This window comes from Lynx rufus, unplaced genomic scaffold (genome assembly GCF_022079265.1).
Source record: "Lynx rufus isolate CCGP_SWC_20201006 ecotype Redwood Valley unplaced genomic scaffold, mLynRuf1.p SCAF_11, whole genome shotgun sequence".
Classification (NCBI taxonomy): domain Eukaryota; kingdom Metazoa; phylum Chordata; class Mammalia; order Carnivora; family Felidae; genus Lynx; species Lynx rufus.
The window spans coordinates 28,676,608-28,697,467 of NW_025814825.1; the positions used below are offsets into that span (position 1 = coordinate 28,676,608).

The window sequence follows — 20,860 nt, forward strand, 5'->3', positions numbered from 1 at the left end:
TCTCAACTACATCATGCAAGCACATGAAAGCCTCTGATCACAGTTCCATCAGCCAAACCTCACCTCAGGGTGGGCAGAGAAATACAGTCTACCAGCGAGCCATGACAAGAATGGATGGGGGAAGACAGTTCATAAATAGTACCATGAAACACAGAATTCAACAAAGAGCTAGTCTTACCAACCCCACTAAATGGTGGGACTGTGTGAAGAGATATACACATCACACACTTTTTTTTTTAATTTTTTTTTCAACGTTTATTTATTTTTTTTGGGACAGAGAGAGACAGAGCATGAATGGGGGAGGGGCAGAGAGAGAGGGAGACACAGAATCGGAAACAGGCTCCAGGCTCTGAGCCATCAGCCCAGAGCCTGACGCGGGGCTCGAACTCACGGACCGCGAGATCGTGACCTGGCTGAAGTCGGATGCTTAACCGACTGCGCCACCCAGGCGCCCCTACACATCACACACTTTTATTGACCTTTACCCTCGCCCCCAGCACCTAACTCAGTGCTCTGCTCATGGTGTGTTTATGAAAGTAAAAGATACTTTCAGACAAAGGCAAATAAAGTCCTGCTCCTTATTTGGGAAGACTCATTCCTCATGGACCATCAAGCACATCTGTCCTTTGAAGCCCAACCTCTGACCTTCTCCCATAGTGTGAGACCCTCCCTAGAGCTCCATGGTGTGAGCTGGGGATGATCTATGAATGGTCATGGATCAAACTGGAAACCTCAGAACACAGAAGGGTCCCAGAGCAACAATCCCCAAGTCATTTTTTTTTAACACACCAACACTTATCCAACATTTAATCCCTTAAAATGATCCTCAAGAAAAGTAGAAAGGCTTAGCGATCAAATAAGTTTAGAAAACACTAGATTAGGGGCACTCGGATGGCTTAGTTGGTTGAGCATCCAACTCTTGATTTTGGCTCAGGTCATGATCCCAGGGTTGTGGGATCGAGCCCCATGGCAGACTCTGTGTCAAGCGTGGAGTCTGCTTGAGATTCTCTCTCTCTCTCTCTCTCTCTCTCTCTCTCTCTCTCTCCCTCTGACCTTCTCCCTCACTGGTGCACTCGCTCTTGCTCTCTCTCTCTCTCTCTCAAAAAAAAAGAAGACAGTAGATTAGTTCATTAAGGTTTCCAAGAAGTTCTGCAGTAAAATACATCACAGCAGTAAGAGTAAGACTTCCAAATCCAAGTTTAACTTTGTTTAATGTAGCACAGGACCCTGTTCCTCATTCTCAATCTGAAATATCTTCATAAAATGATGCACCCACTGACAGAAGTTGAAGAACTTAGGGAATTAGAAATTAGGCAAGCAAAAGTCAAATTTCAATCACTAAATAGTTGGGCATTTAGTGTCAGCATTTCCCCAAGCCTAAATAAAATAATATGGTCCTTGCTCTGAGAGGCCTGGGAAAATGCCTTGGTTGGGGCTGAGCACAGCTGGGAAGTGATCCTCCCGCTCATGGGGATAGATGGACAGTAGAGTGTCCTTTGTCCTTCATCAAAGCACACCTACCAAGACCTCTGTGATTTCTGAAAGAAAAGTGGTCTACGAATCTGCTCTGAGGGAGGAGGACACATATCTTCTGTTTCAGGTAGATGTTTGAAAGCTCCTTTCTTTAAAAACTCTGCTTGTTTTCTTTAAAGACCAGTTTAATGTGTTACATATAATAAAGACATACATAATCCATTTTTTTAATTTTTTTTTCAACGTTTTTATTTATTTTTGGGACAGAGAGAGACAGAGCATGAACGGGGGAGGGGCAGAGAGAGAGGGAGACACAGAATCGGAAACAGGCTCCAGGCTCCGAGCCATCCGCCCAGAGCCTGACGCAGGGCTCGAACTCACGGACCGCGAGATCGTGACCTGGCTGAAGTCGGACGCTTAACCGACTGCGCCACCCAGGCGCCCCCATAATCCATTTTTAAAAACATGCTTGCTTACTCTTTTGATATATGTCTTAAATAAATTAGGGAAAGAGCTTGTTTCTTTATGGTCCTAATAGAACTAAGGAGATGTCTCATAGCTGTCTTTGTGGACCTACAATTCTGCCCCAGAGAAGGTGATGTTGGTCAGAACAATCCCCACTTTTTGCTGAAACAGCTGCTTAGAGGGGCTTGACTAGGGCTACAGGAAAACCCAATGAGTCCCTCCACCCAGCCCATTGCCAAGCAACCCCCCCGACCAGTTCTGCAGACCAGAGCCATGTGTGTGGATTGTCTCTGAATCTGAGCTGTCCCTGGAGATAATGCCTGGATGTTACATGGTACTATGTATGTCTGGGCACGCAAGAGTGACAACTTCAGACTACACTTGGTCTCCAGGTGATACGCTGTTTCCATTTCTGGGAGAACAAAGCATCAGAGCATAGCCCAGCCCGGGCAGGGACAGACACAGTCCAGGCCTTTGCAGATCCTAAAACACCTACAATGTGCCAAGGGCTTTACAGACCTCATCTTACTAAATCCTCAGGAAATGGAATATCAATAACTCACCCAAAATCACACCAGCAAACAGCAGATCCTGAATTCAAAACTAGGTCTTCCAACTGTGATGATTTCAGATTTCCTGAGTCATCTCAGAAAGAGGTCATTTTATAATTCTGAAATTACCCAGACAAAGCAGAACATTTTGACCCTGCCTTTTTACTTCTGCCACATTTTTTAAAGTTATTTATTTTTGAGACAGACAGAGAGAATGCACAAGTGGGAGAGGGGGAGAGAGAGAGAGAGAGAGAGAGAGAGAGAGACATAGAATCCGAAGCAGGCTCCAGGCTCCAAGCTGTCAGCACAGAGCCTGACATGGGGCTCAAACTCACAAACTGTGAGATCATAACCTGAGCTGAATCTGGACACTTAATTAACCACCTGAGCCACCCAAGTGCCCCTAACTTCAGCAACATTTTGACCAAATTTCTGGCAGCGGAGGGGGGGGGATAAATTTTTGAAAAATAGTCAACACAAAATACAATTGGTAAAACAACATAGATAAAAATTTTAATTGATTAAAGAATGGATTAATCCTCCCCTAAAGAAAATTCACAGAGGTAGAAGTTATACTGGTGAAATTTGATATGGATTATTAAAGCCCAGTGGGTAAATAAAATCTTGGGGCACCTGGGTGGCTCAGTCAGCTAAGCATCTAAATTCAGCTCAGGTCATGATCTCACGGTTCATGGGTTCAAGCCCCATGACAGGCCCTCTGCTGACAGCTTGGAGCCTGGACCTGCTTCTGTTTCTCTGTCTCCCTCTCTCTCTGCCCCTCCCCTGCTTGCTCTCTCTCTCTCTCTCTCTCTCAAAAATAAATAAAAACATTTAAAAATTTTTATAAAAAATAAATAAAATCATCAAGGAATTTTCAAGAAAATAATTCATCCCAGTGAAGATACTTTCAATGAAATAAACATTAAAACCAAGAGCTAGTGAATGGATGCATAGTTGGCACGTGAGAGAAAGAGTGTGCCATTCTCAAGAGTCACCAGGCGGTGGCAGCAAATACCAGTAATGGAATCAAACTGGCCAGTGGTTCTCAAAGTACGGTCTCAGAACCAGCAGCCTGTTCAGGAACGGTCTAAGATAATTTCAGGCAAGGGCAAACAAAGCTGGGAATTTGTTAAAAATACAGATTCCCAAACCCACTCAGAAACTGGTGGGGCCTAGTACTCTGCATTCGAACAAGCCTTCCTGGTAACTCTGATGCCCACTCAGGATATTGCAACCAAACACGAGTCAGTTTTCCCCCTTTTCATATGTCCTCCGGAGGCATCTATTCCGGGGAGGGGAGACAGATAGTAAACAAAATCTGTAAACTATGCATATGAGGATTCACACTGGAAGAGAATAAAAGCAACCAAGGGGGATAATAAGTGCTGGGTGCAATTTTAAGCAAGGTGGTCTGGGAAGGCTTTGTTAACAAATGCAGATCACAAGGTGAGGAAATGAAATGTGCAGACGGATTACGTTCCAAGCAGAGGGGTGAGCACATGAAAAGGACCCAAGGTGGGTGGAACAGCCATGCAGAGGACCTGCAGAGGTAAGGCTGGGATCTAGACCACAGGGCCTGGAGGCCACTGGAAGGACATGGTCCTGATGTCTAATCATCAGAGGGCAATAATTAAACAGATGACATCATTCCCCTATTAGATTGTTAGGGTTTCTCTTTAATTTTATTTATTTTTATTTTTGACAGAGAAAGAAAGATTGAAAGGAAGCAGGGGAGAGGAGCAGAGAGAGGGAGGAAGAGACTCTCAAGCAGGCTCCACACTCAGCCCGGAGCCCAATGCAGGGCTTGATCCCACAACTTGAGATCTTGCCCTGAGCTGAAATCAAGAGTTGGACGCTCAACTGATTGAGCCATCTAGGTGCCCCAGATTGTTGGTTTTTTAAGGTAATAACTCTGGGTGCAGTTGGGGGGAAAAGAGTCACCTCATGGTTAATGGGAATGGAATATGACATCATACTTGTAGAAAGCCATCTGGCTTTATGTACTATGAGATGTAAAAATGCCCTACTGATTGGAGGAGTCATTTCATATCTGGGACTGTACCCTTTAAAAAAACAACAAATACTATATAGGGATTCTTATATTTTTCCTTTCAACTCGCCACAGAAAGCTAGTTGGCTCCCAGAGGTTTGGCACACAGCCCCTCTAGTCCCAGGACTTTGCACGCCAACATCTCATCCCCTCCCCATTCCCACACATGACCTCCCACCTGAGGCACCTTCCTCCAGATGTGGTCTCCATCTTCTACCTGGACAGCACTGCTCAGGGTGTGCCTCTATCCCCTGACCTCTGGCCTTGGACAGCCCACTCATGCTCCACCCCCGCTCAGGAATGAGTTCTCTTCCTCTCTCTTTCCAAAATGCCCGGAACTGATCTTGTAACAGGTGCATCTCTCCATCCCTCCTGCAAGGGTCTGAAGTTGGGCCTGTTGGACAGGGGCAGAGGGGACAACTTGGGCATCTCTCACTCTCACCACAAATAGAGGATCTTATCTAGTGGTCTCCCATGTGGGGTATAGCCTGGACCCTTCCTGAGCCCCTTGGGAGTGCTCATTGAGTCCCAGGGCTCACTAGGGATGGCTGAGGAGGGCTATTCACAGAAACGCCTGGGCCTGCTATTCTCTTTCTGGCCACTAGAGGAAGAACAGAGGCTTTCTGAGCCCATCAACCCTGCAGACTAACTCACTAAGGAGGCTGGAATTTGCTCAATACCTGGGGTCAGACAAGAGGTACATTCATTCAATCTGCTATCAGATGGCATCTGAGAAGTTCAAGTGAGGAAATGGTACCTGTCCTCCTGTCTCTTGTCCATTTACAAACCCACAGACTGTCCGCTCTTTGTTAGCATGCAGCCTGCTGATGACCAAACACTGCTCAGGCCTCACAGGACACAAGACGTGGGCACAGTCCTTATAAGGGATGTGTGCGTTTCTCATCAAGAATTAGTTTGAGGGGCGCCTGGGTGGCTGAGTCAGTTGGGCATCCGACTTTGGCTCAGGTTTAATCTCAAGGTTCATGGGTTCGAGTCCCGGATGGAGCTCTGTGCTAACAATTCAGAGCCTGGAGCCTGCTTCACATTCCATGTCTCCCTCTCTCTCTGCCCCTCCCCCATTCATTCTCTGTCTGTTTCAAAAATAAAATACAATTTTAAAAATTCCTTTAACTAAAAATTAAATTAAGAAGCTAGCATCTTACTGCCTAAGAAAACAACGCTCTGGTTAGTCTTCCTGACACTCAGAGTTGATCATGTTTTCAACTGAATCTGAGTGCCTCGCTGTCCTCCCCACAGCTGCCACTCCTGGCTGCCTAGTCCCCACACACCTGTGGAGAGAAGGAGACCACATCTGCACCTACAAAGTCCCTGTGTCCCTGCCCACGTCACCACCTGGAGCTCCAGTACTAGTCAGGGGATCCCCTCTCCCTCTCACACAACCCTGAGTCAGGCCTCACTATGGAATTGGATTCATGTGGCCAGTATGGTTAGAGTTAGGGTCAATCAGAGGTGTCCCTTGCCACCTGCCCACACCTCATGGGGCCAGTTCTTTCCATTGCAATATAGTTTTTGTTTTGTTTTGTTTTGTTTGTTTTGTTTTGTTTTGTTTTTTAGCTCCAGAACCTGCCTCGACATCACCGGGAGTTTGAGGGATGGGATTCCCAACTTCCCAGCCCAGACTTGCTCTCTCACAGAGACCTCCTTCTGGGGCCTCATCTTGGCACTGGGCCACAGAGCAGGCCTTGGAGGCTCTTCAGATGTGTTTTAACATCTTTGTCCCTCAACAAGAGGGGGTCAGAACTCTGGTCACTTTCCTCCCTGTGAACACCTCCAGAAAGAGTGACTTTTTGTTCATTTGTTCCACGTGTGCAGACATGGTGCCCGCTGCTGGGGACACGGTGGTGGCAGACCTGAGGGGGTCATTAATGCTCATATATATGAAGCATTAGCCATCATCAACCCTCCCTGGCATCCATGCTCTCTACCTGATCCCTAGGCTCACTCCCTGAGCATGGACCACAGAGGAGGAGAGGATCCTGATGCTCCTCACTCGGGCACAAGCTAACTTCCCTCTCACTCCTGGAAGTGCAGGACCAATGCTCTGGACAGAGTCACCCCGGAGCTCTAGCTCACCCCTAGAGGGGAGGTGATGCTCTAGCTCTTACTTTCCTGTTGGTCACTTCCCAAGGGTGTGTAGGGAGCTGGAACTCACTCCTGCAGTGGGCTCTGCGTGGCCTCCCATCCACCACGTTTGCCCAGCCCCTGGAGCCCTGATCTATCAGCAAAGCTACATTCGTGCAAGTTGAGAGCATGGGTTCTTAGGGCCGCCTGCCTGGGTTCTAAGCCTGGCTCTTGCTTCCTAGCTGTGTGAGGTGTCTCTCTTTCATCAAATATGAAATGGAAGAAAATAATAGTACCAGCATGATAAGGTTGTCGTGAGGAACAAGTGAGCCAGCGTAAGCTTTCCAAGCCACGAGTCGCCAACCATTTGCTGGTTATAAAACCAAGTTAGTGGGTTGTGACCAGCACTTCACATAACTATAGTAGAAACAAGAGTATGCCTCACTTTGGGTAGTAGGTCAGTATACACATCTATATGTGTGTGTGGCAGAAACTATTCCCAGATGCTTTTCTTCCTGTGAGGCCCCATGGTGGGCTTGGGAGATGTTAGATGGATTGAATATAGGCCAAGGTGGGGAGAAGACATGCAATCAAGCCCTACAATCCCTCTTGCCAATGCAAGGGTAAAGGTATGTGTACTTGGGCCAGGATGTCCCCCACGGTTAGTAACCCATTCTACCGGGAAAGTGAACATGGACAACAGTGGGACTGGGCATGGCAAGATGCAGGTGTCCTGGGCAGGCCACCATGTGCATGTGGCAGGGAGTGCTAGTAGAAGCAGCGTGAGGAGGAGCTGGGGACATACACTTAGGGCTCTGAAAGCCATGGTTAGCTTGTGAACTTGGCCATAGGCAATGGGAATTTAAAGCAAGAGGATGACCAGTTTAACAAATATCTATTAAGTGCCTACTGTGGGGAAGATTTATGTTTTAAAAACTTGACTGTGAGAGCAGTTAAGGGGGTCAGGAGCTGGAAGTAACACCAGAGGCAGGGAGAATCTACCAAGAGACTACTGCAATAGTCCTAGCAAGAAATAATAAGGACAGAGGTAAGACTGTCTCAGGAAGGAGGAAACAGATATAGCCTCTGTGCCTGGAGCTAGATGGTCCCCAATACCCAGAGGAGGATAGTAGTCATGACCCTGCACACAGGATTTGTGGGAGAGCAGTGCTTTGAAGACCACAGAGAAATTCCACAGGTCTCCAGAGAATGGAAGCCACATAGCCAAATGGATAAACCCATGGACATGAATCAGACAGCCGGGTGACCTTGGCACATTAGTCAACTCCCTACACTGCCAACTTATAAAATGGGGCCCAGAAGAGGACTTAGCTCATAGGAGTTTTATGATATTGAAAGCTAATAATGGTAAAAGCCTTTTGCAGTGTCTGGTACAGGGCCAGGGCTCGCACTGGGGCTGTTTGCTGACCTCTCTCTTACATCACAGACACGCCTGGAAAAGGCCCTGGCAAGCAGCCTGGGAAAGAACAAACTTCTGGCCACTCAGACACAAGTCAGAGAGACTGGGCTGACTTTGTAGTGTCCCTGCCCCTTCCAGGCCCATGTCTGAAACTCAGACCCATCCATCTGCAATGACGTGTAGACTCAGGGTGGCAAGCGGTAGGCAGGCCCTGAAGGGCCAGCGGTCTTACCATAATGGGCCTCCTCCATGCATCTCCACTGTCTGCATCTGGGTGCCCTCGGAAAAGGTCTCTGTCTTCAGAGGCTTCAAGATGAATGATCTTGAACCTGTGGCCACACTACACAAGCACAGAAGGTTTCCACAGTTCTCAGTGTAGGCAGTCGCTACATACCCATTCAGAACAATTCACTCCCAAACAAGTATCCCCCTTGCATTCTCACTGAACCTTTCTAAATGCAGACAGTGCGCTGGGTGATGGGGATATACTGACACAGCCCGCGTCCACAAGGGACATCCTTCTGGAGTAGTCATCTGCCCGCCTTCTGTTCAGGGCTCTGAGATTTCCCTGCCCCAAACTTACACTTTTCAAGTCTAAATATCGGAGTGACTCTGACTGATCAGTGCTTGCTTTTCTGATCACAACACGCCTCTAAAACCCAAAAGGGATCTCTGGCAGCCTTCATCTCTCTTCCTGATTTTCCCAGTCATGCCAACCCTGACTGTAAAATGTAGTTTCCCTTAAATATCTTTTTGCCTACCCAACTAGTCAATCAGGGGAGCTTTTCAGGCTAGGCTGCAGCGTCAGTGTGCCTTAAGGCAAATCTATTTCCTGGCTCTCTCCAGGGTACATCTAGGGCATTTTTCAGGTACACTTTAGCTTTCTCCTAAGTGTGCCTCTGTCCATTCCAAGCTCAACAAAATTTTGGCAAAATGAGGAAGCCCTATTTTTTTTTTCCAAAAGTGGCACACAGGCTAATTCTTCCATTGCACAGTCATCTATGGGGTGTTGTATCCCAGGCGCCGAGTGCAACCCACCCACCTCAGACCCTACCCTCTGGTAGAGGAAACAGACACGTGAAGACACTCTCATAATACAGTTTGACAAATATAGTGATAGACACATGGTCTTGGCACAAAGGAGAGAGGAAACAGTTTTATCTGGGAAGTAGGACAAAGAGGCTTGATTTGATCACAATGGATATGTAAGAGGCATCCAGACAGATAGGAGGGGGAATAACTCACAGCAGCATCACCTTACTTCACAAGGAACCTCATTCTAAACCCTGTGCGGCCTTGTCCATGCACCCATTTTATAGATGTATTAGTAAGGTTTGGGAGGTTAAGTAACTTGCACAAGGTCAGAGAGTTAGAAACTTGCAAAGAAGGGACAATTGTATGCTTTTTTAAATGACAGAACCTAAATCCAGAGCATTTAAGTAAATGAGCTCCAAGTTAGATGGGTGGAAAGTGATGGAATCAGGAATCAGATCTGGGTATTGTATGGTGACTGTGGAAGTAGATGGATTACAGGGGCTCTGTTAGGTCTAGCTAAAAAATTTGGACTCTCTCCCACTGATGAGGAGGAGGCTGTGAATGGTTTTAACTGATGTTGCAACTTCATATCCACCCCAAACTATCCTTCCCAATAAGTATCAACCATCAATTCCAGTAGGGAAGAAGTAACAAAAGTTTTCAGCCACAACAGACATGCCCAAGGGAAATATATTTTATTTAATCAAGTTATTCTATTTAATAATGATATTCTACATAACAAACATTCCTATAACTCAGGAAGAAAAGAACAAACAACCTAATAGAAAAATGGGGAAAGTAAGAGGCAATTTACAAAAAAAAGGAAACACAAATGGCCAATAAACATAAGAAAAGGTACTCAGCCAGTTAAAATAATCCTCTAACTAAAACAATATTGAACACCATTTTTCTCCCATTAGATTGACAAAAGGGAAAAAGACAAAAAAGAACAAATGTGCTAGGGTGTTGGGAATTGTGTACTCTTCTGTACTACTTGTGGGGGATACATTTTTGCAGATGCTTTGGAGGGCAATTTGGAAATTTCTTTCAAAATTTAGAATGTGCATAGACTTCTGGGATCGACCAAAGTGTTTGTGTATCTCTTGAGGAAGCACCTCTACCCAAACACAAGGAAATCCATTGCAACATCATCATGCCTAAACATTAGAAATAACCTAAATGGGGGTGCCTGGGTGGCTCAGTTGGTTAAGCGTCTGGCTCTTGATTTCTGCTCAGGTCATGATCTCATGGTTTGTGAGTTCGAGGCCCATGTTGGGCTCTGCGCTGACAGTGTGGAGCCTGCTTGGGATTCTCTCTCTCTCTCTCTCTCTCTCTCTCACACACTCTCTCTCTCTCTCTCTCTCTCACTGTCTCTCTCTCTGCCCCTTCCTCTCTCTCTATCACAAAGTAAATAAACTTAAAAAAAAAAAGAAAGAACTGAAATGTCTATCATAGGGAAATAGCTGTAAACACTGGGGTATGTTCATAACAAAAAGTACTCTGCAGCAGCTAAGAAAATTGAGTTAGTTTTTATGGACTAAATTTTATGGACAAATATTCTTGAGTGGAAAAGGAGAGAACTGCAGAATGACACATTTATAACAACCTTTATGTCAAAATATACATATTTAAACATAAAGGCTGCTTATGTTGCATTTTATAGGTGTTCATAGATAAGTCTAGAAAAGGGTTTAGAAAGATCTTGGAAAATACACATAAAAACAGTTAATGGTAGTAGCTTCTGAGAGGGGGGCAGAGAGGACCAGGATTGGGGGCCACAAACAAATATTCACAATGTTCTAATTTCTATGAGTATCTCTATGAGCAATTTCTGTTCACGTATACTTCCATGGTTAATTTTCATTTTAATAAATGTAGAGATAGATTTAAAAACCACTGACATATCCACTTCTGTGCAAAGTGCTGTGGCTGATGCTCTGCAGAATACATGACAAACAAATCTTGTTTTTAGACACACTCGGTAGATAATGCCTTCAAGAAGCTCTCAGGCTGGCAGAGAGTAGAGGGAATAGGTCCAGCACTGTGTGGAATAAAATTCCTGAAGAGCAATAGAAAAATGCAGTAGGAGTCATGGTGGGGGGAAGGAGAGGGTGTTCACAATATATTAGGAATCAGGGAAGCATCTATTGCAACCAAGGAAAGCTAGAGGCACCTGGGTGGCTCAGTCAGTTAAGTGTCAGACTCTTGATTTCTGCTCAGGTCATGATCTCACCATCATGCAATCAAGCCCCATAAGGGGCTGTGCACTGAGCATGGAGCCTGCTTAAGGTTCTCTCTCTCTTTCTGCCCCTCTCCCTCTCTGTCGCTCTCTTTCAAGAAAGAAAGAAAGAAAGAAAGAAAGAAAGAAAGAAAGAAAAGAAAAGAAAAGCTGGGCATGGGCTAAGAGAACTGCAGTTTCAAAGGTGCAGAGGCGGGAGTTTCAGGGGGCTGTTAGGGAAGACAAGAAAGACATGAAAGGTTGGGGACTCATTGTGGAAAGCCACAATGCTGGAAGAAGAAGCTGGAGTCCAGTCCTAAGCAGCAGGGGGCCCTGCAAGGTCCATAATCACATGGGAACCTGCCTGAAACTTTACAGAAAAGAAGTTTGGCATCCATGCACAGGTGGATTGGTCAGGTCAGGAGGCAAGGGACAAACTAGGAGGTGACTGACTTCCACAGTTTGGGGGAAGATTAGGTTTAAGGGAAGATTAGGGGTCTGGGGAGGGATGGCCTCAATGGAGGAGGAAAATGAGCCTGAGAGACTCATTGGATTGTGATGAGAAAACAGGAGGGAAAAGAAACGGAGTGATTTTGAGGCCCTGCTTCCACTTCCTAAGTGTCAGGAGCCAGAAGTAAAGCAGGTAAGGGCAGCTTTTTCTCTGAGAGCTGTAGAGAGGTGTTCCAAGTCCTGCTCACAGTACAGGAACTTCAGCCCCCTTATTCCCCAATTAGAACCCAGATGTGCAGTGCACAAGACAGGTCTGAGTCCTGAGGACACACTAGCCAAGGGCAGGCAGGCAGGCACGTAGTCCTCCTGGCTTCTAGCCACCAGACTCACAGGCTTCCAGGAAAGGCTGACAGGGACTGCTCTGTTCCTTTGAATCTGAGAATATGTGACTGAGGAAGCCTAAATTAATTAAGTGATTCTGAGGCCCTGAGGCCTTCCTGAAGAAGCACACAGGGTGAGTAGTAAGATCAGGGTAAACGGCACCCCTCCCCCAGTACTGGAATCCAAAGAGGCTTCTGAGCTTCATTGGAACGAAGCCTGCACTTAAGTGGTTCCAGGGAGACAAAGAAATAATAAATCAGAAGCAGGTGCCCCGCCCACACACCGCCACCACCACTATCAACCTGCTTCTCTACAGAAACATGGTCATTTTGAGTCTCTGAGTCCAGATGTCTCAGTGAAACAATAAATGGAGTGGCCCTGGAATTAACTTGGCCCATGACCTTCTATAAAAGATTCCAGGATGGGCTGATGCCTTCCTCCAAAGCAGCACCCACATTACAAGTCCCTCAAGATCCATTCTGGAATACACACGCCATACCTCACCCAGGCACAGGTGCAGGAAGGCTATCCTTCCACACCTTCCTCATGGACACCACTACTCCCCAAGTCCACAGCAAGCAACACTGGGACACCAGGTCAAGCTTGAGGAAAGGACTATGTTCTAGCAGACAGAGGCCACAACTGTATCCAATGGATAAAAGGAGAAGAAAAGTTGTCAGGAAATCACCAAGCTGTCTCTATCTACACAAAACAATAATAATTAACCTCCTACTAAGTATCGGGCATTGAACTAGATACTTTCAAGTAAGTTGACTCATAATCTTCAGCCATCCTGGATCAGGACAGCATGGCAGTTGAGAGCTGGATGCTGGAGCTAGATAGCCTGCATTTGAATCCTGTCTCCACCACCTATGAACTCTCCAACTGTGGGTAAATTACTGTCCCTTGGTGTCCTTGCCTGTAAAAAGGCAATATGAAGTTTGATAAGAGTATTAAATGAGTTAATGTTGTAAAATGCTTAGAACAGTGTCTAGAATGTTATAAGTACTTCTATGTGTCTAAAAAATAATTTTTTTTCCTTTCCTCATTTGACTTACATTGAGTAGCAGATAGGTACTCTGTAGCAACCGTTCCTATATCTAATTGAGAAAGGAGAGAAGAAAATGTTGCCATTTTCTCCAACAGGATTTTATGGGAAGTTCTCTTTTGCCTGCAAGTTATGGTCAGATAGAGAAGTCTCTGGAAAGGAATTTACCAAGAGTTCTATTGAAGAGCAAGCCACAGACACAGGAAGCCCAGAGGAACAGGGCCTTTGTGTAAGGCTGGTTGGCCAGAGACGGAGCAGGGACCAGCACCCTGGACAGCTCCCTGCCAGCCAGGGAAGGGAATCCTTCCCAAGTTCTGCCAAGGCTAGGGTCCTAGCCTTTCCCTGAGGCAGGGGGTCCTCAACTCCCAGAGATGCCTGCTCCCTAGTTACTGGGGCTGCTGATCAAAGGGGTAGGGGATTGCCTTCTGAACTGGAAGTTTGAGGGTGAGGGAGTTTAGTGTCCCAGGAGCTTCTTTAGGGACCAGCCAAGCCTTCCTCCTCCCATGGATCTTGATCTGTCCCTCTCCCCTACACTGCCAGGTGTGGCTGCCTTGCAGTTGGAGCAGCAGAGGCACAGTGAAGCACAGGAAATAGGAAGGCATCATGAAAATCACAAGACAGGTGGTTTAAATCCAGGCTCTACTGTTGGGACCTTAGGTAAGTGACATGATTTCTCTCTGCCCAGCTTCCTCATCAGTAAGACAGGGAAAAGAACACCTGCACTGCCCCAGGACTGAGTGAAATTAAATAACACAGCACACATAACACCCTTGGCACAGAGTCCTCAATAAATGAGTCTGTTTTCTGCCATTGGTGAACGGAGGACTGGAGAGTTGGGCATGATCTCAGAGATAACTTGGTTCCATGCTCAAGAAGAGTCATGAATTATGAGGGCCAGTGGGCTGGGAGAGGTGTCTGCACCTTGAAGTCTCTGGAAAAGTTTCCTTTCTCTAAGATTCCTCTAAGTTCTAAATTCTTCAGCCAATAGACAGAAAAACATCTGCTTTAAACCGTCCCCCCCCCCATTAAAGCAGACAGGGCAAACAATATATGCATAAATAACAATTGCTCTGCAGGCTGGAAGACTGACCCTTTATTTGTATTTATTTATTTATTTATTGTTTTTAATATAATTTATTGTCAAGTTGGCTAACATACAGTGTATACAGTGTGCTCCTGGTTTGGGGGGTAGATTCTTGTGATTCATTGGTTACATACAACTACTCAGTGCTCATTCCAATAAGTGCCCTCCTCAATGTCCATCACCCTTCTTCCCCTCCCCTGCCCCTCACCCATCAACCCTCTGACCCTTTAAAAGACTCACAATGGGAGAGTCAGAAGAGGCCAGAGGTCTGCTTTGGGAAGCTGGAGCTGGTATACTCAACTGAGAATATGCAGATTATGATCTGCTGAATGAGGAAGTGTAAGCCACCCACACAGGGGCAGCAGGTAGCCCCCCACCCTCCACCCCCCACCTCCCCAGCAGCTAAGCTCTCACTCTGGGAAAGTGAAACCCATGGGATCACCTCAATTGAAGGTGCAATTTCAATACACCCATACAAAGGAAGTAGAGTCACAGATATTACTTACAGATCCCAGAAGCAGAGGGGAGGCTGCAAAGAGCAATGGGGGAAGGGCAGACTCTGTCCCAGATCACCAGTGAGCAGGAGATAGACAGTAGGGTAGCAAGCACTTTTTACTTATAAAGTGGTTGAGGCAGAGGTCACTAACATTTTGTGTTCTTATTTTTAAGTGGTTATTTTTAAAGGTGCCCCAGGAAAAGCCATGTGAGAACTTAAGTCAGAAATCCTAAACTCAAGTCCTTATCTAAATGTCCAGATTCTGGGGGTGCCTGGGTGGCTCAGCCAGTTGAGTGTCCAACTTCGGCTCAGGTCATGATCTCTTGGCTCATGAGTTCAAGCCCTGCATCAGGCTCTGTGCTGACAGCTCAGAGCCTGGAGCTTGTTTCGGATTCTGTCTCTGTCTCCCTCTGCACCTGCCCTCCCCACCCTCCATCTCAAATATAAATAGACATTAAGAAAAACTTTTTTAGGTGTTTAAATGTCCAGATTCTGGGTATGAGTAGGGCTATCAAACTGTAAAATGCCTGAGCAGCAACTTAGAAAAACAAAAGTTGTTTTTCTCATCCCCAGGTTTCAAACTCAAGTGACTGGACAAGCAGGTAGGTGACCTAAATGTGCAAAATCAGTCGGAGGGACACTGTGATAAGCTGAAGAGTGTGTGCTGACTCAAGGCCTTCAAATAAAATTTAAAATAATTCTGTCACCCTGAAAAGCCCTTCTCCAGTACCCATTTCCCCAGGAAATGCAGCGCAGGAGGGGCTTTCCTCTCACCCCTTACTTAACAGAGACAAAAGCTGGAGTCCAGAGAGAGGCTGTGACTCGCCCAAGGTCAATCAGAGCCAGATCTGTCTCCATAAGGGGCTCTTTTCCTGTCTCAGACACAGGGCAGTTTGGCCACTGCAGAGCACATGCTGGGAACTCCTGAAGTGGAAGGGTTTCTCCTCTCTGGGGTGCCTGGGTTGGTGGAGAGATTGAGTAACAGGTACCAAAGCTGCCGGCTGTCATCCTGACACCCTGGTCTCTATCATCTCACCCCACAGTCATCTCAGGGATAGAAGATAAATTCCCAATGCCCTTGGGCCTCCCATCAGCTAGGACAGAGCCTGGAATCACAACGCCCACCTAATCACAAGGACTAGCCAGGAAGCCAAGGTGTCCCTGTATCTTTTACCTGCTCTTTACAAGACCCACTACTGTGGGAAAGGAAGATAAAAGAACACATTTTACAGATAATAATGACAATAGCAAGCACTTGCATCACTCTTACTATGTTACGGGCAGTTGATACAATGATTACCCCGTTTTACAAATAAAGAAACAGGGGGACAGAGAGGTGAAGTCATTCCCTGACGCCCTAACTGGTAAGTGGCAGAGGTGGGAGCCATCTTCAGTCATTTGTGTCTAAAGCCCAAGTTCTTTGCACTGCATCACCAGTGCCTCCCTCAGGATGGGGAGCACAGTAGAGAAAGAAGATGGATCTAATGCTAGTTTACTTTTGAGACCAGAAGAATGGGGAAATTCCTCTCTGACTCTGGAAAGGACACACTGTAATCTCAACAACACAAGTCCCCCAGTCCCAGCTGCCTCAGAGCCTTTCCCTTGCCAGCCCGCAGACTGGAACACGGACTCCGTGTGCCATCTAGGGTCCACGCTCTTTGGGGGAACACATTAGGCTCAGCGCACAGCCAGGGAGGCTCAGCCAGTCTGCAGAGAATGAGGTGTCTGGGCGTTGCAGCCCTCTCGGCAGGTGAGCCTCCCTCCATCCTCTGATGAGAGCAAAGCTGCTGGGTCCTGCCGTGGGAGTGGGCGCCGCACCCACTCCCACGGGCTTTCTTACAGCTGCCAAGAGAGGACCCCGGCCACGTAACTCCCAGAGCCCACCTGGGACTTGAAGGCAGCTCTGGAGACGGGGGGCGGGACCTCACTGAAACTGAGGGAGGACTTGTTCGAGTGCTAAGAGGGGCTGGGAGGAGTTAGAATGGGGAGGGGTCAGGAGGAGGGAAAGGAGAAGAGGCGGAGCTGGGAAACCCGGACAGTTAAAGCTGAAAGGGGGAGTACGGGCTGGGAGAGGGTGGCGAAACTGTACGGGAAGATGGGAGGGGCAAGGCTGATAATCGGGGCCCCGGGTGGGAGGAGGGTGACTTCTCCCCTCGATCCCCAGAAGCTAATAGTCAGGAATTCTCTGCTATGACATTCTCCCGAAGGGCCGGTCTGTCGGAACCCGGCCCAGCAGTCTCTGCGTCTCCCCCTCCCTTCCCGAAGGTGGAAGGGGCCAAGGGGGTGGGGCCGGAGAAAGGGTTGGGGGGATCTATACCGGGCCCCCCACCAATAGCAGCCCCACATTCCAGCTGCGAGAACAGATGGACGCAGCGGCGGCTCACCTCGGGGGCTCTTTGCCGGCTGTGCGCGGAGATCCAGGCTGAGGCGGAGATCTGGAGTCCCCGGCGCCTTCCTCTCCAGCAGGGCTGGAGGGTTGGGGGACGGCCGCTGAGCGACCCTCTGGGGAGGGGGGAAAAGAACGGGTGCAAATCCCTCGGGTCCTAGAACTGAGAGGGGGCGGAGGAACAGACAGCCCGCTCCTCGCGCGGCGCATCCATCCTCCAGGGCTTGACCAGTACTCTCTTCACACCAAGACCCCTTTCTAGGGTTTCCAGTCCTGGCGCCTCTGGGAAGGGGACCCCTGCCCGGCCGCGCCCCGCCCCCGGCCCCCGCCCCGCCGACGTCGCATTAGCATGAGCGACGCAAGTGGCCCGGGCACCACTCGGGGGCCGAGACTCGCCGCGTCACAGCCCCGAGTGGAAAGGAAAAAAAGAGGAGGCGGAGGAGGAGGAGGCAAGAGCCGACGCGAAGGGAGGGGAGAGCGGCGGCGGGGCGAGTGAGCCAGCGGGCGGGCGGCAGCAGCATGCCCTTCGGCCCGCGCGGGCGGCCTTTCAACGCTTCGGGGACCGCGCCTGACGAGCCCAAGGCGCCGCGCGCTCAGTCTCTGGCCCCAGCCACTCGGCGCGCCCACCTTCCCTGACAGCCCCCGAGCCCAGCAGCGGCGGGTCCGGGCTTGGCTGCGAACGGCCGGAGGCGTCTCGCCGGACAGGGTCTTTGCCTTTCCCGGGACAACGGGCCATGAGCCCTGCAGCCACCTGAGACACAGGGGGCGCTGCGCCGCGCGGACCGCGCCCGCGAAGTTCCGTGCCCTCGGCTCTGCACTGCAGGGCGCCCGCGCCCGGGCGGCCCCAGCGGAGGCGTCCTCGGAAGAGCGGAGGAGTAGAGGCAATGGAACCCGCGGCGCCCGCGGGCCAGGCCCGGGCGGCAGCCAGCAAGCTGTCGGAGGCGATGGGCGCAGTGCTGCAGGATCCTCGGCGGCAGCGGCGCCTGGTGCTGGTCATCGTGTGCGTGGCTCTCTTCCTGGACAACATGCTGTACATGGTCATCGTGCCCATCGTGCCCGACTACATTGCCCACATGCATAAGGCCGGCAGGCCCACCACGAGCCCCAAAGTGCACACCCTGCAGGCGCCCACTCCAGCCAGTGGCAGTGACAACATGGGCAACACCTCAGAGTCCCCGACGGAGAGTGAGGACGTGAAGATCGGGGTGCTGTTTGCCTCCAAGGCCATCCTGCAGCTGCTGGTGAACCCCCTGAGTGGGCCCTTCATTGACCGTATGAGCTACGACGTGCCGCTGCTTATCGGCCTGGGCGTCTTGTTCGCCTCCACCGTGCTGTTCGCGTTCGCGGAGGACTATGCTATGCTCTTCGCTGCACGCAGCCTGCAAGGCCTGGGCTCGGCCTTTGCGGATACGTCCGGCATTGCCATGATCGCCGACAAGTATCCTGAAGAGCCGGAGCGCAGTCGTGCGTTGGGCGTGGCGCTGGCCTTCATCAGCTTCGGGAGTCTGGTGGCGCCACCCTTCGGGGGCTTCCTCTACGGGTTCGCGGGCAAGCCTGTGCCCTTTCTGGTGCTCGCCGCTGTTTCGCTGCTCGACGCGCTGTTGCTGCTGGTGGTGGCCAAGCCCTTCTCGGCCGTGACGCGGGCGCGGGCCAACCTGCCGGTGGGCACACCCATCCACCGCCTCATGCTGGACCCTTACATCGCCGTGGTGGCCGGGGCGCTCACCACCTGCAACATCCCCCTCGCCTTCCTCGAGCCCACCATCGCCACGTGGATGGAGCACACGATGGCGGCGTCTGAATGGCAGACGGGCATGGCCTGGCTGCCAGCTTTCGTGCCGCATGTGCTAGGTGTCTACCTCACCGTGCGCCTGGCGGCGCGCTATCCACACCTGCAGTGGCTGTACGGAGCACTAGGGCTGGCAGTGATCGGCGCCAGCTCTTGCGTGGTGCCCGCCTGCCGCTCCTTCGCACCACTGGTGATCTCACTCTGCGGCCTCTGCTTCGGCATCGCGCTAGTTGACACGGCACTGCTGCCCACGCTCGCCTTTCTCGTGGACGTGCGCCACGTCTCGGTCTACGGCAGCGTCTATGCCATCGCCGACATCTCCTATTCCGTGGCCTATGCTCTCGGGCCCATAGTGGCGGGGCACATAGTGCACTCGCTTGGTTTTGTGCAACTTAGCCTTGGCATGGGCCTGGCCAACCTGCTCTACGCGCCGGTCCTGCTGCTGCTGCGCAACGTGGGCCTCCTGAGGCGCTCCCGCTCTGAGCGCGATGTGCTGCTGGATGAGCCACCGCAGGGTCTGTATGATGCTGTGCGCCTGCGTGAGCGCCCTGTGGCCGACCCAGACGGCGCCCCTCGAAGCCCTTCGGGCCCCTTTGACGAGTGCGAGGACGTCTACAACAATTACTACACCCACAGTTAGCAGCCCAGCTACTCTCCCGAGCCATCCCCTCACCGCCCACCCCCCGGGTCCAGGTGGCTACTCTGTGAGAGTACTGGCCAGCTTAGACTCAAGGCCCACCCCTCCAACGAGTATCCTACACTCTCACCCATCTTGACTTGCCTGCCGGGATCCCCCCACTTTGACCCTTTCTGTGTTTCCCTCCCTCTAGTCCAGTGGGACGTGGAGCACAGAAGCATACAAAACGATACACTCCTGGCAGAGATAAAGAGGTGCGCAAGCCGCCACCTCGGGGCTCCCCTGTGTAGAACCGTCTGTCTGTCTGTCTGTCTTTCCTTCCGTTCCTCTCAGTGCCAACTTAGCCCCCAGCACCGCGGTGCTTCCGGCCCGAATCAATAAACTATATCTGTTCGAGACCGAGTCTCTTTACTGATGAGGGTGGGCGGCCCAGCACAGGGCCAGGGCAGAGGGGAGGGCAGAGGGGAGGGTGAGCTGAGTCTAGCCCCGATCCAGGTCTGAGCCTGGCAAGCACTCGGAAGCCTGTGGCTCTTGCTACCTGGTAAAGGAGATACGAAAGAAGCAAAACCAACAAGGGATCCCACCCTCAGACACCGTGTTGTACACGGCTCTCTTCCTTCGAGACAGCCCCTCCCTCCCAGTCCCAACGCAGCGCCCCAGGGCGCCGCCCGAGGGAGCCTGAGGATCCGCTCCCTCCGGGTACGCTAGTCCCCGCCCCTTGAGGACACTCCCAGTGTCAGCCACTGAGCTCTGAAACGCCAGAGCCCCGCATCCTGCCCGGTCCAGGCTCCGGTGAGGAGTAGGGGCCGAGCTGTTCCGGGCAGAGATCCGCTCTCTGGAAAAGCGCTTGTGTCGTGTGTGCTCGTTAGAGAGTTAGGCTCTATCCTTCGAGGAGTGGGGGAACTGTTGATGTGTCTGCTGTGTCCTGGCTGTGCGGGTCTGAGTCGTGACTGAAGAGGGTGCCAGTGTGGGAGCTGGTGCCAACCCCCCACCCTTACCCCCACCCTTACCCTGGCCTTGGTGGAAGCAGCTGGCCAAGGCTGTCAGAATTCTCCCCACCTTGAGCGCAGGTCTCCGGAGCCGCAGGCCCCCGTTTGCAGGCCACTCCCAGTCCTGGAGCCTGCGGCCTGATGAAGGCCGAAGAGCCCTCCAATTCTGGCAAGGAGAGGCAGCAGAGTTGGGGTACGCCTGTGTATTAAACAATGCCTGCGAGAGTCTTCACTGCTGGTGTGTGCACGTCTGTCCTCGTCTGTGTGTTGGGCTGTGTTGCGTGCGTTTGGGCAGGGTCTGTCTTT

The 20,860-nt window shown here is 50.3% G+C and overlaps 1 protein-coding gene across 1 annotated transcript; it reads left to right on the forward strand.

The window, feature by feature from the left end:
- Nucleotides 1-18,023: 18,023 nt before the first annotated feature.
- SLC18A3 (solute carrier family 18 member A3) lies at nucleotides 18,024-19,568 on the forward strand. Its single transcript, XM_047072629.1, has one exon. It carries the CDS (start codon nucleotides 18,024-18,026, stop codon nucleotides 19,566-19,568), a length of 1,545 nt encoding a protein of 514 aa, XP_046928585.1.
- The last annotated feature ends 1,292 nt before the right edge of the window (nucleotides 19,569-20,860 follow it).